General features: G+C 45.2%; 1 protein-coding gene across 1 annotated transcript in view; it reads right to left on the bottom strand.

The window, feature by feature from the left end:
- Window positions 1-2,905: 2,905 nt before the first annotated feature.
- Window positions 2,906-25,778, bottom strand: part of LOC139244972 (M1-specific T cell receptor beta chain-like) — a 41,040-nt gene continuing 18,167 nt past the window's right edge. Inside the window, exons 5-9 of the mRNA XM_070871072.1 lie at window positions 12,183-12,220; window positions 9,987-10,331; window positions 8,146-8,166; window positions 6,345-6,451; window positions 2,906-3,601 (exon numbers count right to left, since the gene is read on the bottom strand). Of these exons, the coding sequence (XP_070727173.1) occupies window positions 3,575-3,601; window positions 6,345-6,451; window positions 8,146-8,166; window positions 9,987-10,331; window positions 12,183-12,220 (538 nt within the window). The 3' untranslated portion in view covers window positions 2,906-3,574. The remainder of the gene's footprint in view (window positions 3,602-6,344; window positions 6,452-8,145; window positions 8,167-9,986; window positions 10,332-12,182; window positions 12,221-25,778) is intronic.

The following is a 25,778-nucleotide window of genomic DNA, read 5'->3' as shown; positions in this document are numbered from 1 at the left end:
CATTGCTGCTGCTGAAAGTTTTGCACTGAGCTCGATGTTTGAAATTAAGAATGAGAAAACGGGTCGCCACGTACTTGGGGAAAGTGAAGGGAGGTTATCAGTGAGCAGAGTAATCGTTACTGAGTGAGAGAGAAAGGGAATTAGAAACAGAGCGGGAGAAAGAGCGACAGACAGATAGGGAAAGAGACAGATGGAGAGAGTCAGAGTCAGTGAGAGAGAGAGACAGAGAGAGAAACAGAGAGAGAGAGACAGAGAGAGAGAGACAGGGACAGAAAGAGACAGAGAGAGAGAGAGACAGAGAGAGAGACAGAGAGAGAGACAGCGAGAGAGACAGAGAGAAACAGAAAGAAACAGAGAGAGAGAGACAGAGACACACACAGTTAAAGACAGAGAGAATCCAAAGAGACAGTCAGAGAGAGAGAACCAGAGAGACGGAGAGAGAGAGAGGGGGCAGAGAGTGGCAGAGAGAGACAGAGAGAGGCAGAGAGATGCAGAGAGAGGGAGACAGAGAGAGGCAGAGAGAGAGAGAGACAGAGAGAGCGAGTGATGAAGAGAGTTAGAGAGAGAGAGTGACCGAGAGAGAGAGACAGATGGAGAGAGTCAGAGAGAGAGAGAGAGAGAGAGACAGACAGACAGATGGAGAGAGTCAGAGAGAGAGAGAGAGAGAGAGAGAGAGAATGGGAGACAGGAAGAGCTGGCACAGAGAGACAAATAAAGACACAGAGAATCCAAATAGAGAGTCAGAGAGAGAGATAAATATATATAGAGAGAGACAGAGTGAGAGAGACAGAGAGAGAGAGAGAGAGAGAGGATGAGATAGAGAAAGACAGAGAGAGAGAGAGAGAGAGCGATAGGGAGAGGAGAGAGACAGAAATAGAGAGAGGGAGAGAGAGAGAGAGGGATAGAAAAAGACAGAGAGAGAGATTTACAGAGAGACAGACAGAGAGAAATATTCTATCAAAACCTATCATAAATTTAAATACCTCTATTAGATCCCCCATAAACCTTCCCTTTTCAAGTGAAAATAGGCCCAACCTGTTCATTCTTTCCTGATAGGTACGTCCTCGTTTTCCTGGTATCATCGATATGTAGTGAGAACGTGGAACTCGCTATCATGCGGAGTGTTTGAGGTGAATAGCATCGTTTATTTTATTCAAAGGCAAGGACAGCATTTATTGCCCATCCCTAATAGCCCTCGAGAAGGTGGTGGTGAGCCGCCTTCTTGCAAACAGCTGAATGCCTCGCTGGGCCATTTCAACCAATAGTTAAGAGTCAACCACATTGCTGTGGGTCTGGAGTCACATATAGGCCAGACCGGGTAAGGACGGCAGATTTCCTTCTCTAAGGACATTAATGAACCAAATGGATTTTTAAATGACTGCTCCGTGGTCATCATTAGCAATACTAGCTTTATGAATCCAGATTTATTGAATCGAATCCTAAACTACATATCTCCCGTAAAGGGATTTGAACCCACATAGAATCATATATACATAGAAATTTACAGTGCAGAAGGTGGCCATTTTGGCCCATCGTGTCTACACCGGCCGACAAAGAGCAGCACGGCCCTCGCTCAGCAACCCTGAAGGCTAGATTTAAACCTAGCAACAATGAATAATGACGGAAAGGCACAGAGCACCCCGACCAACCAATCTGTCCAATACAAATGCGACACCCCTTATACTGAAACATTCTACACTCAAACTCAAACGGAGACATGTGATCTCTTGTGGGAGAGGCAAAAACCAGATAAAAACCCCGGCCAATTTAGGGAGAAAAAAATCTGGGACAATTCCACTCCGACCCATGCAGGTAATCGAAACTAGTCAAGAAGTTGACCCTGGCCGTCTTCGATTCCCTGCAGTACTTACCACCGTATTTGCGCCAGCCAACAAGAGGTTATCCAGTCGAATCCCAATTACCAGTTCTAGGTCCGTCACCCTGCAGGCTACGGCACTTCACGTGCCTACTCAAGCACTTTTAAATGTGGTGAGTGTTTCGGCATCCACAACCCTTCCAGCAGTGAGTTGCAGAACCCCACAACCCTCTGCGTAAAAAAGACCCCCACCCCCACCCCTAAAATCCCCTCTAAACCTTCCACTAACCGCCTTGGAACTATGCCCTTTCATGATTGAACCCTCCATCAATGGAAATAGGCACTTACGATCCACTATATCCAAGCCCTTCAAAATTTTGCACATTCAGCCCCTCGAGCCTGTTACACAGGAACATGAGGAGGCCCATTCAGCCCCTCGAGCCTGTTACACAGGAACAGGAGGAGGCCCATTCAGCCCCGCGAGCCTGTGACACAGGAACAGGAGGAAGCCCATTCAGCCCCGCGAGCCTGTTACACAGGAACAGGAGGAGGCCCATTCAGCTGCTCGAGCCTGTTACACAGAAACATGAGGAGGCCCATTCAGCGCCTCGAGTCTGTTACACAGGAACAGGAGGTGGCCTATTCAGCCGCTCGAGCCTGTTACACAGCAAAGAAGGAGGCCCATTCAGCCCCGCGAGCCTGTGACACAGGAACAGGAGGAAGCCCATTCAGCCCCGCGAGCCTGTTACACAGGAACAGGAGGAGGCCCATTCAGCTGCTCGAGCCTGTTACACAGGAATACGAGGAGGTCCACTTCGCCCCTCGAGCCTGTAAAACAAGAGCAGTAGGAGGCCCATTCAACCCCTCGAGCCTGTTGCACAGGAACAGGAGGAAACCCATTCTGCCCCTCGGCCCTCGTCTGCCATTCAATCAGATCGTGTCTCATGAGTACGTCAGACCTATTCTCCCAAATTTGCTTGATATCTATACCCAGTAAACAAACATCAAAGATCTCCTACATAGTTTAAATTTGTTTCGCAACGCAGAGGCAAAATGGAAAATGGCAGTGAGGAGAAAAAGTTTTCCGTGAAGAAGAATTCTTTTTATTTCTTAATAAATGAACAAGTGCAGATAAAATGTGAATTTCGCAAGCGAGCTGTCAGGATCTGATCTACAGATTTGATCAAACAATGGAAACATCCACAATCTATGAAGAGAATTCGACAACTAGCAACATTTTTGCATGAATAAAAATTGTAAAAAAAAACGTTAATAGTCGCAATGAGCAAGATATTATACACAGATTTACGTAAATGGTACCAGGGATGAGTGACTTCAGTTATGCAGAGAGACTAGAGAAGCTGAGATTGTTCTCCTTGGGCAATTGGGACTAAGGAATAGCTCTTTCAAAGAGCCAGCAGATGGATGATGGTTTGATTGGCCTCATAAGACTCTGTGACCACATATAACGCTTTTAAGAACAGTTACTGACTGTTAATATTCAACCAAGCAATATATTCCTCAAAGATAACCTACTTAAACAACAGGATCTAATAGAAACGAAAGAGTGGGGTGTAAATTTTCTCTGACAGCCTCCCGCCAGTAGGGATATAGGGTCAAAGTTACACTGGTGCAGTGGGGAGAGTGCATCCAAAGAAAATCACCTCCGAGGTATTCACAATATTCATATTTCCTCTCTCCTTCCGCTCTTGTATTCCTCCGTTTATCCGTTTTCTGAATTTATTACTCCCTTAATGATCAGTCAAACCTTTTACTGTAAGAGGCCTAGTATATAAAAAAAACAGAGGGTGTTATTATCTGCAAAGAATGATTCGGCCCAACCTGCCTGTGCTGGCAATTTTATAGAGCGATCCAATTATTCCCACTCCCCCTGCTCATTCCCCATCGCCCTGAATCCCACCCGCCTTCCAATATTTATCCAACTCCCTTTTGAATGTTACTAATCAATGTGCGCCCACTGCCCTTTCAAGCAGTGCGATGCAGATTGTGACAACTCGCTTCATTCAGAATTCAGCAGAGGAGAACTAAGGGTTTAATTCGGAGGGGGGAAATAGAGTACGAGAGTAAGCTTGCAGGAAACATAAAAACTGACTGCAAAAGCTTCTATAGATATATGAAGAGAAAAAGATTAGTGAAGACGAAAGTAAGTTCCTCCCTTGAAGTCAGAATCAGGTGAATTTATAATGGGGAACAAAGAATTGACAGACCAAATGAATAAATACTCTGGTTCTGTCTTCCCGAAGGAAGACACAAATAACCGACCGGAAACACTAGGGGACCGAGGGTCTAGCGAGAAGGAGGAACTGAAGGAAATCCTTGTTAGTCAGGAAATTGTGTTCGGGAAATTGACGGGATTGAAGGCCGATATATCCCCAAGGGCTTGATAGTCTGTGTCCCAGAGTATATAAGGTAATAGCCCTAGAAATAGTGGATGCATTGCTGGTCATTTTCCAACATTCTATAGATTCTGGATCAGTTCCTATGGATTGGAGGGTAGCTAATGTAACCCCACTTTTTAAAAAATGAGGGAGAGTGAAAACAGGGAATTATAGACCGGCTTGGAATCAATTAGTAAAGATGTAATTGCAGCTTATTTGGAAAGCAGTGACTGGATCGGTCCAAGTTAGCATGTATTTGTGAAAGGGAATTCATGCTTGAGAAATCTTCTGGAATTTTTTGAGGATGTAACTAGTAGAGTGGACAAGGGAGAACCAGTGGATGTGGTGCATTTGGACTTTCAAAAGGCTTTTTACAAGGCCCCAAACAAGAGATCAGTGTGCCAAATGAAAGCAAATGGTATTGGGCGTAATGTATTGATGTGGATAGAGAACTGGTTGGCAGTCAGGAAGCAGGGAGTCGGGACAAACGGGTCCTTTTCAGATTGGCAGGCAGTGACTAGTGGTCAGTGACAGTGCTGTGACCCCAGCTATTTATAATCTACATTAACGATTTAGACGAAGGAATTGAATGATGTTTGCAGATGACACTAAGCTAGGTGGCAGTGTGAGCTGTGCGGAGGCAGCTCAGAGGCTGCAGGGTGACTTGGACAGGTTAGTTGAGTGGGCAAATGCTTGGCAGATGCACTATAATGTAGATACATGTGAGGTTATCCACTTTGGTGGCAAAAACAGGAAGGCAGAATATCATCTGAATGGTGACAGATTAGGAAAAGGGGAGGTGCAACGGGACCTGGGTGTCATGGTACATCAGTCATTGAAAGTTGGCATGCAGGTACAGCAGGTGAAAAAGAACACCAATGGCATGTTGGCCTTCATAGCGAGAGGAACTGAGTATAGGAGCAGGGAGGTCTTACTGCAGTTGTACAGGGCCTTGGTGAGGCCACATCTTGAATATTTTGTACAGTTTTGGTCTCCTAATCTGAGGAAGAACATTCTTGCTATTGAGGGAGTACAGCGAAGGTTCACTAGACTGATTCCTGGGAAGCCTGGACTGATATCTGAAGAATGTCTGGATCGACTAGACCAATATTCACTGGAATTTAGAAGACTGAGAGGGGATCTCTTAGAAACATATAAAATTCTGAAGGAATTGGACAGGTTAGATGCAGGATGAATATTCCTGATGTTGGGGAAGTCCAGAACCAGGGGTCACAGTCTAAGGATAATGATTAAGCCATTTAGGACCGAGATGAGGAGAAACTTCTTCATTCAGAGAATTGTGAAGCTGTGGAATTCTATTCCACAGAAAGTTGTTGAGGCCAGTCGTTAAATATATTCAAAAGGGAGTTAAATGTGGCCCTTATGGCTAAATGGATCAAGGGGTATGGAGAGAAAGCAGGAATAGCCTTCTGAAGTTGCCTGATCAGTCATGATTATTTTGAATGGTGCAGGCTCGAGGGGCCGAATGGCCTACTCCTGCACCTATTTTCTAAGTTTCTATGCATCGAATACAAATTCTACAGGTCCTCCGACAGAATAAGGAGCCGCCCATTTCAAACTGAGATATGGAGGAATTTCTTCTCTCAGAGGGTTGTAAATCTGTGGAATTCGCTGTCTCAGAGAGTTGTGGCGGCTGAGTGATTGGATATATTTCAGATGGACATAGATAGATTTTTGAGCGACAAGGGAGTCAGGGGTTATGGAGAAAGGGCAGGGAACTGGAGCTGAGTCCATGATCGGTTCAACCATGATCTCATTGGATGGCGGTGCAGGCTAGACCGGCAGAAGGGCATACTCCCGCTCCTATTTCTTATGTTCTTATGTTTTCAATCCATGCGAATATATTATCCCCAATTGCACGAGTCCTAATTTTGTGTAATAACAAGACGGGGATGGAGTTATCCAATAATGTTATATGCAGTTGGAATAGTTGGAATGAATGTGGAGTCAAGTTTTGCTTGCTAAAATATTTTGCAGAGGAGTTTCGGGAAAGGGCCAGTGACAGCAAACTGTTGTTGTTCATTTCTGGTGTTACTGTTAACTGTGGAAAGGACCCAGCTTCAGCTTTTAATGACTATTTTTAAGGTCTTTAATTAGTTTAATCTTACCTTAGCTTTCCAAGCAAGTATCGACACGAACGCTCCGTAAAAGATGCTCTTACAGATCAGGATCAGATATGTCAATTTGGCTGTCGTCATACTTTGCATTTTAGCATCTGTGAAGTGAATATAATGAACAATGTTGGCATTTTTGATCTCTCAGTGTAAGAATCATCATCAAAGGCAATCCATCGAAATCGAGGAAGACTTGCTTCCACGCTAAAAGTGAGTTCTCAGGTCAGAGGAAAAAAAACACGTCTTAATGCTGGAACAGATGCGTACAAGGATTTCACAGAAGGAAGGTTAAGGTTTAACACAAATGTCTCCCCCCTCCTCACCCGCTAACTCCCAGGCATTTCTTCCCCATCATCACAGGGAAATATAATCTTCCTGTCGGTGTCGGTGACTTGAAACCCTGTCCCAGATGACATAAGAATATAACTAAAGAAAAATGTAGGCCATGCGACCCCTGGAGCCTGCTCCGCCATTCAAAAAGATCATTGCTTATCTGATCATGGACTCAGCTCCACTTCGCCGCCCGCTCCCCATAACCCCATATCCCCTTATCGTTTAAGAAATTGTCTATTTCAGTCTTCACTGCATTCGATGTCCCAGCTTCCACAGCTCTCTGAGGCAGCGAATTCCACAAATTTACAACCCTCTGAGAGAAGAAATTTCTCCTCATCTCTGTTTTAAATGGGCGGCCCCTTATTCTAAGTTCATTCCCTCTAGTTCTAGTCTCCCCCATCATTGGAAACATCCTCTCTGCATCTACCTTGTCAAGCCTCCTCATAATCTTATACGTTTCTCCCCTGACCACGAGGCTCATCCATTTGGACCAACCTCGTCTGGCAAACCAATTGATCTGACCTCCCTCTCCATCAAGGTGTTGCTCATAAATTCATTGGTGAACGTAACATTTTCGTCAAATTAGAACAGCAGTTTGAAAATTTTGAACTGAGAAAGCAGTTGAAATGTCTCACATGGTAAATAATTCCACAATTATCAATTATACGTGGTGACGATTTGACAAAAGCAAATAGAAATACAGCTGAGGAGGGCTAGCAAGGCAAGGGAATAACATTAAATTTTAGGGCACTGAAATGTGTAGTGGAACAGAGGGACCTTGGAGCACAGGTCCACAGATCCCTGAAGTTAGCCGGACAGGTCGATAAGTTAGTTGAGAAGACATACGGGATACTTGCCTTTATAAGCCGAGGCATAAATATAGTAGATCAGTAGGTTACTCCTGAACTGTATACAATATTACTAAGCCACAGATAGAGTACTATGGGCAGTTCTGGTCACCGCATTACATGAAATATGTAATTGCACTGTAAAGGGTACAGAGGAGATTTACCAGGATCTTGCCAGAACTGGAGCATTTTATCGATGAGGAAAGATTGGATAGGCTGGGGTTGTTTTCTTTGGAACAGTGGAGGCTGAGGGGAGATTTGAGTGAGGTGTACGAGATTATGAGGTGCCTGGATAGAGTGGCTAGGAAGGACCCATAGCAGAGGCGTCAGCAACCAGAGGGATATAGAATGTTTAGAGGGTTTTGAGGGGAATTTCCTACACCAAAATATGGTGGAGGTCTGGGGCAGAACTCACTGCCTGAAAGGATTGTGTAGACAGAAACCCTCTCCACATATTGATATGTTCTTGGAAGTGCTGCAACCTACAGGGCTATGGACCGAGAGTTGGAAAGTGGGACTAGGCTGGATAGCTCTTTGTCGGCCGGCACGGAAACGATGGGCCGAAATGGCCACTATCCGTGCTGTAACTTTCTATGATTCTATGATGAACTCACCTTTACTTATTCCACAGGGCACTGAAAACAAAGAAAAAAGATAACATTCAGTATCGGAATATTACATGAAAGCCTGTGGTGATGCAAATTATCAGAGTTCTAAGTCACACTGCAGCCTCATATATGAGAGAGTCAGTCTAGTTGAGGGTTTGCTGATGTAGCCCAGTGCATTTATTTATTGACATATTTATTTACTTATTCAGTTATTTTTTTCAATCACTTTCGCCTCTATCTTAAAATTCTCACCCTTCATTTAATATCCTTCCATGGTCGTCGCCCATCCCTATCATGTTAACTTCCTCCAACCCCTACACCCCTCTCTCTCTCTGTAACTTCTTCCAGCCCCGACACCCCTCCCTATCTCTTTAACCTTCTCCAGCCCCTACACCCCTCTCTATCTCTGTAACCTCCTCCAGCCCCTACAACCCTCTCTATCTCTGTAACCTCCTCCAGCCCCTACACCCCTCTCTATCTCTGTAACCTCCTCCAGCCCCTACAACCCTCTCTATCTCTGTAACCTCCTCCAGCCCCTACACCCCTCTCTATCTCTGTAACCTCCTCCAGCCCCTACACCCCTCCCTATCTCTTTAACCTTCTCCAGCCCCTACACCCCTCTCTCTCTCTGTAAATTCTTCCAGCCCCGACACCCCTCCCTATCTCTTTAACCTTCTCCAGCCCCTACAACTCTCTCTATCTCTGTAACCTCCTCCAGCCCCTACACCCCTCTCTATCTCTGTAACCTCCTCCAGCCCCTACACCCCTCTCTATCTCTGTAACCTCCTCCAGCCCCTACACCCCTCCCTATCTCTTTAACCTTCTCCAGCCCCTACACCCCTCTCTCTCTCTGTAACCTCCTCCAGCCCCGACACCCCTCCCTATCTCTTTAACCTTCTCCAGCCCCTACACCCCTCTCTCTCTCTGTAACCTCCTCCAGCCCCTATAACCCTCGGAGAGCTCTGCGCTCCTCCAGTTCTGGCGTCTTGCGCATTCCCCCGATTTCCATCGCTCCACCATCAGCGTCCGTGCATTCAGCCGGCGAGGTCCAGATTTCTGGAGTTCATTCCCTAAACCTCTCCTACTCTCCCTGATCCTTAAACGTGCTGCTTAAACCCTACCTTATTGGCCAACCATTTGGTCATCTGCCCGAATATCTGCACGTGGCAGGGTTTCAAAATATATTTTATAACGGTCCTGTGAAGCGAACTGGTAAGTACTGCAGGGAATCGAATACGGCCAGGGTGATCTCCTGGACTAGTTTCGATCACCTGGATGGGTCGCAGAGGATTTTTCCCAGATTTATTTCCCCAAATTCGCCTGGGTTTTTATCAGATATTTTTCCTCTCCCAGGAGATCGCATTGCTCCGGTTGGGGAGGAGTGTGGAATGTTTCAGAGTAAGGGGCGCCGCAGTTGTATTGGGCGGACTGGTTGGACTGGGTGCTGTTTACCTTTCCGCCATTGTTCAATGTTGATAGATTTATCTGTAACCTTCAGAGCTGCTGACCGAGGGCCGTGCGGCTCTTTATCGGCCAGCGCAGACAAAATGGGCCAAAATGGCCTCCTTCCGCGCTGTAAATTTACATTGTTCTCTGTCGCGATTAGTCCCAGGCAAACCGATTGATGTTCAGGAACGCGGCGCTAATGGGACATTCCACACGCATCGACCGTGCGCGGCATTAACTGTTAGAGCTGCCGATAAACCTTCACTGAAGTTCCCAGTAGGCACTGACAGTGCGGCACGATGGCGGTAAACGCTTAGCGGCCCGTTAACACCGCTCTAGTGTGCTAATGGGTGGCGCTGTTTCAATGGATTTTTCCCAAAGTGTCTCGCTCGTGCCCCTACCAGAGTTGATGGCTAAGGGTTCAAAAAATTTTACTGGATCTGATCCGTTCTGATAGTGTTCCACTTGGCATTCGACCTTCCTCAAGCGGATCCAAACTTTGGCGTCGAATGTGATTCGACTGCTGATGCTGTAAGCCTCATTCTTTTCCCCTGCGATGGATTTGAGGTCCGTGTGAATGCTGGTATCGTTTGACTCCTTCAACTTGCCGTCGACGAGCCATTGAATCTTGATGTTGTCTGGATAGAAGTTGGTTACCAGGCAAACCACAGTGGCTCGGTTTCTTCTTTTAATCTCTTCGGGAGAGGGGTCAAACACGACAACTTTGGGAGACTTAATGTCATGTTCTGTACCGGAATTAAGAAACAGAGGGAACACAGAAAAAAATTAAATATTTCTGAGAGTTTTAAATCCTCGAACAGTAGACCTTTCAAACTTAGCCAGAACATAACATTAGAGAATAAGAAAAACATCACAAAATGGCCGACTTCTGCCCTATTTTTTATATTCTCCTCCTCGAGCCAGCTCTGCCATTCAATGAGATAATGGCTGATCTTCTACCGCAAGCACAATGTCGTACTATACCCACATCCCTTGATTCCGTTAATAGCCAAAAGAAATGAGGGGATGAATTATGAGGAAAGGTTGAGAAGTCTGGGCCCCTAATCATTGGAATTCAGAAGAATGAGAGGTGAACTTATGGCTACGTATCAGATTATGATGGGGTTTGACGAGCTGGTTGCAGAGAGGATGTTTCCACTGATGGGGGAAACTAGAACTAGAGGGCATAATCTTAGAATAAGGAGCCGCTCATTTAAAACTGAGATGAGGAGAAATTTCTTCGCTCAGAGGGTTGTACATCTTTGGAATTCTGTGCCTCAGAGAGCTGTGGAAGCTGGTCATTGAAAAAATTTAAGACAGAGGTAGACAGTTTCTTAACCTATCATGGAATAAAGGGTTATGGGGGGCGGGTCGGGAAGTGGACCAGCCATCGTATCAGCCATCATCGTATTAAATGGTGGAGCTGGCTCGAGGGACCTTATGACCTACGCCTGCTCCTATCTCTTATGTTCTTTTGTTCTTATCTATCGATCTCTGTCTTGAATATGCTCAACGACTGAGGTGCTACAGCCCTCTGGGCTAGAGAAATCCAATCAATCTCCACAGTGTGATTAAACAAATTTCTCCTCATCTCAGTGATAACTGGCTGACCCTTTATTCTGAGACTGTGACTCCGAGTTCTAGACTCCCCAGCCAAGGGTAACATCCTTCCTCCATCTACCATGTAATAATGTTGTATCTTTCAATGAGATCACCTCTCATTCTTCTAAACTCTAGTCAATATAGGCCAAGTCTACTCAATCACTTCTCATAGGACAATCCCAATATCCCATGAATCAGTCTGATCAACCTTCGCTGCACTCCCTGAATGGCAAGCATATCCTTCCTTAGGTAAGGAGACCAAAGCTGTACAGAATACTCCAGGTGGGATCGCATCAAGGCCCTGTCTAATTGCTATAAGACGTCGTTACTGTTGTACTCAAATCCTCTTGCAATAAAGGCCAACATACCATTTGCTTTCTAAATTGCTTGCTGTACCTACATGTTAACTTTCAGTGGTTGGTGTACAAGGACACCCAGGTCCCTGTGAACACCAACATTTCCCAATTTTTACCCAGAGTGGGGTGAGAATGTGGAACTCGCTGCCACAGAGAGTGCTTGAGGCGAATAGTATAGTTGCATTAAACGGAAAGCTTGATAACGACGGGAGGGAGAAAGGATTAGCAGGCTCAATGAAGCAGGGCTGGGAGGAGGCTTATGTGGAGCCTATTAACCCGCACAGACCAGTTGGACCGAATATTTCTGTAAATTCTATCATTCTAATTATAGTATCCTTCTTTTGTTGTGTTTTGCGTAACAACGATTATATCCATTTTTAGAAATGAATATCCTACACGAATGTAAATTGTTCTCTAAGAAAATTAAAATATTTATCTGCATATTTTACAGTGAAGTCACCAATTATTGTGTTTTACATTCAAGCCTGACAGTAATGCTCATTCTGATTGCCGACCTCAAATCCACGTTTCAGAAGTAAGGGCGAAATGATCGCTTTTCCAATGCAGTTATTCAGTTGTAAACCGAAAACTATAAACAGCATCGACTACAATAATTTTTTTTTTAAATCGTCAACTCACCCAGCACCGTCAGCTTAGTCCCTGCACCGAAGTAATAACTGTAGCCTGAAGAGCACAGTGTTTCAACACTGTAACAAAACTAATCTGGGCTCTAAAAGGGTGCGGGATTTTTGGAGGAACGAAAAAGTCCATAAGGAGCTAATAGTGAGAAATACGCTTTTTGAACACGCATACAATTCCAGAATCAGTCTTGTCCGTTGTCTCTGTCTTTCTGTTTACTAGCCTGGGAGCGCTCTAAACAAACACTCTTTCAGCAATGGGCCCGCAACATTAAACCTCTTTTCTGTCAATTTGGGCAGCAGGCATTTTCAGAGTTGGCTTAACATTTCTCGACTCACCTGTCACGACCAACTTTGTACCACTTCCAAAGTAATATTGGTTGGCAGAACACAGTGAGAGACCCTAGTATCTAAACCTCATGAGACAAGGCAGGGTTTCTGGCGCGTGTTAAATTTGGCCCCCTGCTCTCTTGCACGTTTATTGATTTATTCTACTTCATTTAATTCATGTATTCTCAACTCTACATGTGTGCTTCATAAACCGACATAAAATCATATGATGATAGAACAGGAATGCAAATTGAATGTTGGCCTTCATTGCAAGGGGGTGAAGTTTAAAAGTAGAGATGTTTTGCTACAACTTTGCAGCGTATTGGTGAGCCCACACCTGGAGTACTGCGTACAGTTTTGGTCTCCTTATTTAAATGAGATATACTCGTATTGGAGGCAATTCAGAGAAGGTTCACGGTTGATTCCGGAGATGAGGGGATTGTCTCATGAAGAAAGGTTGAACAGGTTGGGCCTGTACTCATTGGAGTTTAGAAGCATGAGAGGTGATCTAATTGAAACGTATACGATTCTGAGGAGGATTGACAGGGTAGATGCAGAGAGGATGTTTCCCCTCGTGGGGGAATCTCGAACTAGGTGGTATAGTTTCAGAATACGGGGCCGCCCATTTAAGATGGAGATGAGAAAATATTAATTTTCTCAGAAGGGCATGAATCTTGGAAATTCTCTACCCAGAGAGCTATGGAAGCAGAGTCATTGAATATATTCAAGACTGAGATAGATGGATTCTTCAACTATAGGGGAGTCATATATTATTGGGAACAGACAGGAAAGTAGAGTTCAGGCGAAGATCAGATCAGTCGTACAAAAGCAAAATACTGTGGGTGGAATTATTAAATGGCGGAGCAGGCTCGAGAGGCCATATGGCCCATTCCTGCTCATTTTTATTATGTTCTTATGTTCTTATGTATAACACAGAAGAAAACTATTTGGCCCGTATAGACTGTGCCTGCTCTTTGAAAAGGCTATCCAATTAATCCCACTCCCCTGTCATTCAGGCATAGATCTGAAAAGGTTACCCATTTTAGTATTTATCCAATTCCCCTTGTGAAAGTTACCAATGAAGCTCCTTACACTAACCTTTCAGCTAGTGAAACCCAGACCATATAAAACACCTGCCTGAAAAAATAAAGTCTCCTCATCCCGCCTCAGGTTATTTTGTCTGAAATCTGTGTCCTCGGGTTATCGAGCCTTCTACCAATGAAAAGCGGTTCTGTCTATTAGCGCTATCCAAAACCTTTATTGTTTTGAACACCTCTGTTAAATTTCCTCTTAAGCGCCTGTACTCCACATTGAACAACCGCAGCTTCTCCAGGCCCTACATATAACTGAAGTCCCTGATCCATGGTAACAATTCTGCTGCATCCTCCCTCAGGCCTTGACATCGTCATTAACGTGTGGAACTCAGAATTGGATGCAGTACCCCCACCGCGTCCTAAGCAGTTAAGGGGCATTAAAGGACTCTCATCAAGGTTAAGCATGACTTCCTTGCTCAACTCCTCGTAAATCTTTAATCAACGACACCTTCGAGAACTATTCACTCTTGACTCTTTTGTGACCGATTTGTCACACTATCTCAGCCCTATGATCAACGTGTGCTAAACCGACATAATAACATTCGGAGCAGCAGGAGGTCATTTAGGCCCCTGATAAGCTAGGTACTTATCATGTAGTTTCCCACAAGCACAATTGGTCAGTCATTTCGTTTCAGCAAATTTTGGATATTCTACACAGTGCTGGGAAGCAAGGAATGCAACGGGAAGACATGTATAATCAGGGTTACACTCATGTATCAGGCCCGTGTCTCTGTAGCGAGTTTTAAAACATAGAATCGTAGAAATGTACATCATGGAAGGATGTCGTTTTGGCCCATCGTGTCCGCGTCGGCCGAACAAGAGCTATTCGGCCTAATCCCACTTTCCTGCTCTGGGTCTGTAGCGCTGCAGGTTATGGCACTTCAAGGTGCACATCCAAATGTGGTGAAAGTTTCTCCCTCTATCACCCTTTCTGGCAGTGAGTTCCAGACCACCACCACCCTCTGGGTGAAAAGAATTCCACTGAAATCCCCTCTTAATCTCCTACCAATTACTTTCAATCTGTGCCCCATGGATATTGACTCATCTGCCAAGGGAAATAGGTCCTTCCAATGCATTCTATCCAGACCCCTCATAATTTTATACATCTCAGTAAGGTCTCCGCTCTGCCGCCTCTGCTCCAAAGAGAACAACACCAGCCTATCGAATTTTTCCTTATAGCTAAAATTCTCCAGTCCAGGCAAAATTCTCGTAAATCTCCTCTGTACCCTCTCTAATGCAATTGCATCCTTCCTGTAATGTGGTGAACAGAACTGCACGCGGTACTCCAGATGTGGCCCAACTAGTGTTTTGTACAGTTTAGGTATGTCCTCCCTGCTCTTGTATTCTATGCCTCGGCTAATAAAGGCAAGTATCCCGTATGCCTTCTTAACCACCTGATCCACCTGGCCCGCTCTCTTCAGGTATCTGTGGACCTGCACTCCAAGGTCGCTTTATTCCTCTACACTTATCAATATCCTACCATTTAATCTGTATTCCCTTGCCTTGTTAGCCCTTCCCAAATGCATTACCTCACAATTATTTTTAACAAATTTAAATGTCAATGAAACAATACTCGCTAAATTATTCTCACTGACGCCACTTTAATTTGAAGAGCCAGTATCACTCACCTAAAACCACAAGTTTTGTACCAGCTCCAAACGTATAATCGTAGTTTCCTGACACAATGTTACACTGCTGCAACAAAACTAGTTACTCGTTATCTCTCGAAACATCAGTTGATCTGCACAATTGGTTCATTATGTTACACTCATTCTCCCGCCTTATTGCTCTCTGTCTCTTTCTGTCAAACGTTTCTCTGCCCATCTCTGCCTCTTTCCTTCTTCTTTCGATGCAATTTTCCATTTGCCTCCCGTCCTGTCTGCATTTTGCTCTCCGCCTGTCTCTCTCTACAGCTCACTGCCTTTTCCTCTCTCACTCGCATCCCCACCCCACTCCCGCCACCACCACCAAATATGAACTCATCCACTTTGGTAGCAAACACAGCAAATCAAGTTCTTTTCAAATGGTGAGAGATTGGGAAATGTTGTTGTTCAGAGAGACCTGGGTGTCCTTGTACACGAATCACTGAAAGTTAACATGCAGGTACAGCAAGCAATTCATTAAGCAAAGGGTATGTTGGTCTTTATTACAAGAGGATTTGAGTATTAGAGTAAATAAGTCTTACTGCAATTAAATAGGGCCCTGGTGAGACCACACCTGGAGTATTGTGTACAGTTTTGATCTCCTTACCTAAGGAAGGTTATACTTTCCATAGAGGGTGTGCACCGAACGTTCACCAGACTGATTCCTGGGATCGGGGGATTGTCCTATGAGGAGAGATTGAGAAGACTAGGCCTATATTTAGACATGAGAAGAGTGAGAAGTGGTCTCATTGAAACATACAAAATTATTACAGGACTTGACAGGGTCGATGCTGAGAGGATGTGTTCCCGTGGCTTTGGAGTCTAGATCCATCCGTCACACAGTCTCAGATTAAGGGGTCGGCCATTTAGGACTAAGATGAAGAGGAATTTCTTCACTCAGGAGCTGGTGAAGCTTTGGAATTCTCTACCCCAGAGAGATGTGGAGGCTCTGTCGTTGAGTATATTCAAGACCCAGAGACACAGATTGATAGATCTTTGCATATTAATGGAATAGAGGGATACGAGGATAGTGCAGGAAAGTGGAATTGACTTCGAAGACCAGCCATGATCTCAGTGAATGTGGAGCAGGCTCGAGGTCCCAAATATCCTGCTCCTGCTGCTATTTCTTGTGTACTTATGCTCCGCCCACATCACCCTTTCCCCCCACCTTTAGTTGTTTATTTTCCCCCCTTAATACAATGTTTACTCTTTTCCCACTTTACATATTATCTCCCTTTCATGAAACTGAAGAGAGCAAATGAGTCGAGAGATTCAGTGCTTCTTGAGCCCAATTACCGGGTGTTAACTGAAACAATTTGGCCATTATCTTACTCACTCAGAACGGTTAGCATTGTGCCATCTCCAAAATGCAATGGTTGGCTATTTGCTGATCCCACATCATAATTTCACATCACAAAAACATTTCTCGTCAGTCTCCTGACAACACGCATTGCCCCTCTCATTAACATCTTATATTGGCCCTTGGTTAACATGAGCTAAATATATGGTCATGTAAACACATAAACGAACCCAGAGATTTGCAATTAAGAGAACAGCGTTCCCAAAGGCGTCTATCTATCGATCTGTCAAACATTTTGTCAGTTGCCCACCGCTACAGTCGTGGCAACAGTGGAACATTTTCTCATGCAAGATGAAAACGGTCATATTTGCTGAATTCAATTTGTTTCGAACTCACCCAAAATCGTTAGCGTCGACCCTTCTCCAAAATGTAAAGGGTTGTTATACCCAGCGCACTGCATTAAACAACAGTATCAAAACACCAAGCTGGGTAGACAGATAAACAGACTGACAGAAATAATTATAGATAGATATATATAAAGACAGGTAGTCAGATGGATAGAGAGATAGAGAGAGAGAGAGAGAGAGAGAGAGAGAGAGCGAGAGAGAGAGACAGAGAGATAGAAAGTTACAGAGAGACAAAGAGAGAAAGAAAGAGAAACAGAGTCATAGAGAGAGACAGAGGGACTGAAAGAGAGACAGAGACAGAGAGAGAGGGACAGAGAGAGAGACAGAGAGAGAGAGAGAGAGAGAGAGTCTAATAGATAGATAGAGAGAGGGAGAGAAAGAGAGAGACACAAAGAGAGAGAGAGAGAGAGAGAGAGAGAGAGAGAGAGAGAGTCAGATAGATAGATAGATAGATAGATAGATAGATAGATAGATAGATAGATAGATATATAGATAGATAGATAGATAGATAGATAGATAGATAGATAGATAGATAGATAGATAGAGACAGAGAGAGGGAGAGAGAGAGCGACAGAGAGTCAGATGGATAGATAGATAGAGAGAGAGACAGAGAGAGAGAGAGACAGGGAGATACAGACAGAGAGAGAGAGAGACAGAGAGAGAGAGACAGAGAGAGAAAGAGAGGCAAACAGACCGACAAACAGACCGACAGGTGGTACTATGAATATATATCTATGGAGATAGTTATATATATTGATATTTATACATATGTATACATAACCTTACCTAAAACATACAACTTGGTCCCAGCTCCGAAATAATAAATATCAGCAGAGCACAAAAGCAAATCCTTGTATTAAAACCTCTTACCTGTCAGTGATTGCTGCGGAGAGGGGGCCCTTCCTAACATGGACCAGCTTTGGGCTACAGCAATATTGGAATAAATGTGCATGGGAACATAGGAACAAAGGAACTTCGGAACTTAGGAGCAGGAGTAGGACTTTTAACCTCTTGAGCCTCTTCCACGATTCCATGAGATCCTGGCCAATCTGTACTTGGCTCCATCAACCTCTCGCTGTTCCATATCCTTTTATAACTTTGCCTAACAAAAATCTACCGACCTCAGATTTGGAATTTACAGTTGACGCCTAGTGTCAACAGTTTCTTGGGTGGTAGAAATGTCCACATTTCTCCTGCCCTTTGTATAAATGTGTAGTTCGTGGCATCCCTGCCCCACCCCCCACGCGGACGGTATAGCTTTAAGGTTGTTGTGGACCCCCCCAATAGATGAAAGAAGTCCTCTCTATCGACTCTATCAAATCCTCTAATCATCTCGAACATCTCATAATGACCAGCCCTTGAATCTGCAATACTCAAGGTACTACAAGCCTATTCTGTGAAACATGTCCTCACAATTTCACTCTCCTAGCCCCAGTATCGTTCTGGCGAACGAGGACAGGTTATTCGGCCCATGAAGGCCTCGTCTTCCTCAGACCCGCTAGCTCCCTGACGCTGTCCAATGGGTTTAATAAACTCAAAATAGGGAATACTGCAAATATGCCTCTCAATGCTCCTCCTGAAAGTAAAATTCATCAAACTCTGCACTTTTCTTAATTTTAATTGCTGCATTGTACATCGGCAAGGATCTCCTTTTGCTGATATCGAAAGTTGCATTTGGAATCTCGACTGATGCTCCCCATTGCCATCTAACTCACATGTCATGTCATCCTTCATGATTCACAAGGGGTGACATGAGTTGTGAGTCTAACAGTGAGAGAGAGAGAGAGAGAGGGAGAGAAAGAGAGAGAGAGAATCTAATAGATAGATAGAGAGAGAGAGACAGAGATAGACAGAGAGAGAGAGTCAGATGGATAGATTGATAGAGAGAGAGACAGAGAGAGAGAGAGAGAGAGACAGGGAGATACAGACAGAGAGAGAAATCAGTCTGGAGAAATCACCAATTTTATCAGAAGTTACACCCCTGATGCTTCTACATTTTGTGAATCCCTTTGCTGCTTTAGGCTGATGGGAAGTATGTGGAATTATGTAGAATTTACAGCACAGAAAGAGGTAATTCGGCTCAACAGTCCAGGTTGGTGGTTATACTCCACACGAACCTCCTCCTACCCTCCTCATTGAACCAGATCAGAATAACCCTCTGTCCTTTTCTCCCTCGTGGGCTTATTTCTAGAGGTACTGTATTGAAAAGTAGTCAAGTTATGCGAAACGTGTATCGAACCTTGGTTAGAACACACTTGGAGTACTGTGAACAGTTCTAGTCGCCATATTATACACATTAACACGTTAGAAATAGGAGCTGGAGTCGGCCATTTGGCCCCTCGAGCCTGCTCGGCCACTCAATAAGATCGTGGCTGATCTGATCAGTGATTCAGCTCCACTTCCCTGCCCGCTCCCCATAACCCTTCACTCCCTTGTCGCTCATAAATCTGTCTATCTCTGTATTGATTATATTCAGTGACCCAGCCTCCACTTCTCTCTGGGACAGAGAATTCCATGGATTTACAACCCTCTGAGAGAAGCAAAGGATATAGAATCACTGCAGAGTGTGCAGAGAGTATTTAAAAGGATGATACCAAAAGTGCAAGGGTACATAAGAAATTGGAGCAGGAGTAGGTCATTTGGACCCTCGAGCCTGCTCTGCCAGTGTATGCACATCAGGAAAGGATGAACAGGCTGGGTTTCTTTTCTCTTGAAGAAATATGTCTGAGGGGTGCCCAAATATAGGTCTTTAAAATTATGCAAGGGTTTGATAGAGTGGATACAGAGAGAATGTGTCCACTTGTGCGGAAGAGCATAAGTAGAGGCCATCAATATAAGATAGTCAGCAAGAAATCCAATGGTGAATTCAGGAGAAACTTCTTTTCCCAGAGTGGTGAGAATGTGGAACTCACTGCCACAGTGAGTATTTGAGGCGAATACTATTGGTGTATTTAAGGGGAGGCTAGACAAGCACATGAGGGAGAAGGGAATAGAGGGTTATGTGGATAGATGTAGATGACGAAAGACGGGAGGAGGCTCGAGTAGAGCATAAACGATGAGCATGGACTGGTTGGGCCGAAAGGCCTGTCTCTGTGCCATATATCCGATGTAGTCCGGTGTAATATGTAAGCTAGCTTAAATAGATCTATACCATTTGGTTCAACCTCTCCCTGTGGTAGTGAGTTACACATTACCACTCTCTGGGTAAAGAAGTTTCTACTGAATTCCTTATAGGATTTATTAGTGACTAACTTATATTCATTGCCTCTGAATTATCCTTTTCTCCTCAAGTGGAAACATCTTAACTTCGCCTACCTTATCAAACGCAATTCGGACTCTTAAAGACCCCTACCAGGACACTCATCAGCCTTCTCTTTTCTAGAGCAAAGTCCCACATCTAATTCAGTTTGTCTTGATATGTATCATCGTGTCATCATCATCATGATCACCTTTGCCACCTTCTCCACTGCCTTTGACATGCTATTTTCTATAATATAGGGACCAGGACTTGTGCACGGAATAGTGGGATATCATTTTTTGCCAGTAGTATTTCTCCTGCCCTTCTCTCACAGGCTACTTTCAATAATTCCCTTTGCACCCACATTGCGGGCTGTTCGGTATTTTTTGGAAAATCTCAATCTCCTCTCCTGCAGTGAAGATGATTTCGGTAATTACGAGTTTGTCATCGTTATCTGAAGAGTCGAACTTAATTTACGCTGTTCCTAAATTTTCAATTCCTCTCCCTCCCTCACTCAAACCCACATAAATTCGCGAACTTTGCTGGGCTCAGGCAACTATTCACTTACCTAAAACGACAAGCTTTGTCCCACCTCCGAAATAAGCTTCTCTTCCAGAACACAGCGGTACGGGCCTGTTGCAAAACCTCACCCTGCAGTCTGAATCGTTCTAGTGGAGGTTGTGACGGTTTCAACTGCGCCAATGATCCGGGAAGTTTATAGGAATCAGGGATCATGAAGGGGGAGGGGGGGTGTATAGGGATAGGAGTGGGGCCAGTCAGCCCCGAGCCCCTGTTGCACCACTCAGTTAGGTCACAACTGACCTATATTTTATCTCCAAATCCCCGCATTTGTTCCCGAAAACCTTAATACCCTTGCATAACAAAAATCTAGCTACCCAAGTTGTGTTATTGATACTTAAACCCTCCTGCCTCAGCAGCTTTTTGGGAGGAGAGAGTTCCCGATTCCCACTACCCATTGTGTGAAGATGTCCTTCCTTGAACGATCTGGCTCTAAATTGAAGTAATGCCCCTTGGTTCTGGACTATCCCGCGCCAGCCTCTTCAACCTCTCATTATCATCATGGTCAATTCTGTCACCTTCTCCCGTGCCTCTAAATACCATTTTATATAACATGGGGACCAGGACTGCGCACAGAATAAGGGAATGTCATATTTTACGAGTTTTTGAGTTGCTCTCACGGGCCACGTTCAATAATTCAGTTTGCACCTACATTGCGGGCTGTTCCGTATGTTTTAGAGAAAATTCCAATCTCCTTTCCTATTGTGAAGGTGACTTTGTCAATTGCGAGTTTCTCATCGTTATCGAAAGTGTTGACATTAATTGCCTATGTTCCAATATTTTCACTCGCCTCCCAACAACCCGCCGCATAAATTCGCGAATTCTATCAATTTTTCTGGGCTTAGGCAACCATTCACTTACCTAAAACGACGAGTTTTGTTCCACCTCCGAAGTAAGCTTCACTAGCAGAACACAGCGGTACGGGGCCGTTGCAATAACCCCCCTAGAGTTTGGTTTGGTAGGTCTGTTCTAGTGGAACCTGTGAGGGTATCGGCCCCGACAAAGTCTCGCAAAGTTTATAGGAACTTAGGATCATTGGGTGCATCGGGACAGGAGAGGGGCCATTCAGCCCATCATGTTCAATCATTCATTTACATCACGGCTGCCCGATATCTTAACCCGCCTTGGTTCAGTAGCCCTTAATACCCTTGCCTAACAAGATTCTAGCTCTCTCAGTTGTGACATTTTCGCTCGACACTCAGCCTCAGCAGCATTATGGGCGAGAGAGTTCCCACTTTTTGCCACCCTTTGGGTGAAGAAGTGCTTCCTGACATCGCTGCTGATCGCCCCTGCTCTAATTTAAAGTGCTGACTCCTTGTTCTCGCCTCCCCACTCGCCAGAGGAAAGAGTTTCTAACTCTCTACACTGTCAACACCCTGAAACATCTGGGAGTCCTTCTGCATGAAACACAAGAAGTTAGCATGCAGGTCCAGCAAGTGATCAGGAAGTCAATTGGAATATTGGCCTTTATTGCAAGGGGGATGGAGGATTAAAGCAGAGAAGTCCTGCTACAATGTACAGGATATTGGTGAGGCCACACCTGGAATACTGCGTGCAGTTTTGGTCTCCGTATTTAAGGAAGGATATACTTGCACTGGAGACAGTTCAGAGAAGGTTCACTCGGTTGATTCCAGAGATGATGGGGTTGTCTTCTGAAGGCAGGTTGATAAGATTGGGGCCTATACACATTGGAGTTCAGAAGAATGAGAGGTGATCTTATTCAAACTTATAAGATAATGAGCGGGTTCGAAAAGGTGGACGCAGAGAGGATGTTTCCACTGGTGGGGGAGACTAGAACTAGAGGACATAGTTTAAGAATAAGGGGCCGCTCGTTTAAAACTGAGATGAGGAGGAATTTCTTCTCTCAGAGGATTGTAAGTCTGTGGAATTCGCTGCCTCAGAGAGCTGTGAAAGCTGGGTCACTGGATATATTTAAGGCAGAAATAGACAGATTTTTTAGCGACAGGGGATTCAAGGGTTATGCGGAGAAGGCATGGACGTGGAGCATAGTCCATGATGAGATCAGCCACGATCTTATTGAATGGCAGAGCAGGCTCGAGGGGGCAAATAGCCGACTCCTGCTCTGCATTCTTATGTTCTTCTGCTCTTATTATGTTACCCCTTAATGTTTTAGGAATACAAGCCTAGTCTGAGCAAACTGTCCTCGTTCTTTTACACTTTTACATATCAAATATCTCAACATTATCGCTACCGTTTTTTTAATTGTGTTTAGACTTAGATTCTGACCGATTGGTGGAAAAGGCATGCGCCGTTACCTTACCCAGAACCGTTAACTTTGTTCCACTGCCGAAGTAGACGATGTTGCCTGCACAATGTCCAAGACTCGCTCAAGAACAGACCCGGGGAATGCTTCCTTCCTACGGAAAGCCTCTGAGGCCTCGACCGACACATATTCACTCAAAGTCAGTCCCGCAAAAGGAAGCATTTCTACCGATCTGCCTACTGTTCCCGAGAGAGAGCGAGAGAGAGAGAGACTAAAGAGAAAGCAGATAGATAACTGGCTCACCCACAACTGTTAATTTCGTGCCTTCTCCGAAGTAATTCACGTCGTTTACACGGTGATTCCACGCCGTCTGAAAAGGAGTCAAACCTGGGACGCATTCTAATCCGTGCCGTCCCGTCCCAAAGTGTATGGTTCCACTGCGAGTCCCGATTGATCCCACTCCAATCTGCCTGTTTCCATACTAAATATTGACTGTACTAACCTGCACGATTGTATGCTAATGCTCTGTCAAACCCCCTCAGAATCATATACGTTTCAATAAGGTCACCTCTCATTCTTCTAAACTCCAATGAGTACAGTCCCAACCTGCGCAACCTTTCTTCAGAAGGTAACCCCTTTCATCACTGGAATCAACCGAGTGAATTTTCTCTAGAACTACTTTCATCGCAAGTATACCCCTCCTTAAACGAGGATGCCAAAACTGTACGCAGTGCTCCAGGTGTGGTCTCACCAATACCCTGTACCCTTTTAGCCTGGGTTATGTTAATTCTGTGTTCAGGGCACTGTCGATTCTTCAGCCTTTATATTTAAGAAATTAGTACAGCCGTCTCCACTTTTACTGAATTCACAGAGAATGACTTTCTGTGGTTCAAAAGGGACGCAATGGCGGTATGGTGACCAGTTTGAAATGCCAACAACTGGACGTGCATTTAGAGAAAACATTCCCGTTTCTTACCTACGACCGACAGTGTGGTGCCGGTTCCGAAGTAAACGGTTGTCCCAGTCCACATCGCTTGACCCCGTTACATCAACAGCGTTGGAAATCATACGGCTGAAATTGGACCTTTAAGCATCTTTCCACAGCACTATTCGCGACCCTCAGGACCTCCCCAAGCACTTTGCCGTCAACGAAGTGTGGTCACTGTTGAAATGCAGGGAACTGAGGCAGGTAACACTTGCAAAGCAAGCTCCAGCAAACAGCAATGTGATTACGGACCAGTCCATTTTTTGTTCTCTTGACTGAGGGACATATATTGGTCTCAGGACACCGGTGGTGTTGGTGGTGTGGGTGGCTGGAGGCGCGGGTTGATGAACAAATAGTTTTCACACAGAAGGACATAAATTGATGAACATTTTCCGTAAATGTGCCCTGGCTTTTATAGGTGGACTATTCGAATGTACCCTTGCAAAAAAAACGTTCCCTCGATGGCCCATGTTAAAGCTTTTAACCCGTTGCCACCTCCTCTTCTGCTGATCTTCTGACACACAGGCAGGGCGAGGTTTTTGTACGAGGTGTACATTGTGTTTTATCACCGTGCCCCCCCCTGTCCCCACGGTGTTATACTGTCATACAAAAAGATACACGCCCCCCACCCCCTCTTAAACGGGTCCCGGGGGCGTCAGCTGGTGACCTCACTTGATATTGTGGTCTCCATGGTTGGTTAGGTCTTCGGGACAGAGCTGGAACAGGAATGCTCTCGACCCTGTTACACAGGAACAGGAGGAGGCCCATTAATCCCTCGTGCCTGTAGCACAGGAACAGGAGGAGGCGCATTCAGCCCCTCGAGCCTGTAGCACAGGAACAGGAGGAGGCCCATTCAGCATCTCGAGCCTGTTACATAGAAACAGGAAGAGGCCCATTCAGTCCCTCGTGCCTGTTACACAGGAACAGGAGAAGGCCCATTCAGCCCCTCGAGGCTGTTACACTGGAACAGGAGGAGGCTCATTCACCCTCTTGATCCTGTTGCAAAGGTACAGGAGAAGGCTCATTCAGCCCCTCGAGGCTGTTACACAGGAACAGGAGGAGGCCCGTTTAGCCCCTCGAGCCTGTTACACAGGAACAGGAGAAGCCTCATTCAGCCCCTCGAGCCTCTTACACAGGAACAGGAGGAGGCCCATTTAGTCCCTCGTGCCTGTTGCACAGGAACAGGAGGAGGCCTATTCAGCCTCTCGAACCTGTTACAAAGGAACAGGAGGAGGCCCGTTCTGCCGCTCGACCTTGTTACAAAGGAACAGGAGGAGGCCCATTCATCCCCTCGAGCCTGTTAGACCGGAACAGGAGGAGGCCCATTAACCCGCTCGACCCTGTTATACAGTAACAGGAAGGGGCCCATTTAGCTCGAGGGAGGCTGAAATGTTTCGATCACCACTTCTCTCGACCCCTCCTTGGTCTCCAAATTGTCAGACTGCTTGTCCGACATCCTGTTCTGGATGTGCAGAAATTACCTCCAATTAGGAAGACAGAAGCCATTGTTTTCGGTCTCCACCACAAACTTCATTCGCCGGTCCCCGACTCCGTCTTCTCCCAAACTCCTGTCTGAGGTTGAACCCATCTGTTCACAATCTTGGTGTCATATTTGACCCTGAAATGAGCTTTTGACCACATCTCCGCAGCATAACTAAGACTGCCTATTTCCACCTCCGTAGCATCGCCCATCTCTGCCCGCTGGCTCAGCTCATCTGCTGCTGAAGCCCTCATCCATGCCTTTGTTACCTCCAGACATGACTATTCCAACACACTCCGAGCTGGTCTCCCACATTC

The sequence above is a fragment of the Pristiophorus japonicus genome, unplaced genomic scaffold (assembly GCF_044704955.1).
Source record: "Pristiophorus japonicus isolate sPriJap1 unplaced genomic scaffold, sPriJap1.hap1 HAP1_SCAFFOLD_208, whole genome shotgun sequence".
NCBI lineage: Eukaryota > Metazoa > Chordata > Chondrichthyes > Pristiophoridae > Pristiophorus > Pristiophorus japonicus.
Note: the sequence above shows the minus strand (reverse complement) of the source record. Positions and strands in the feature narration are given on the sequence as shown.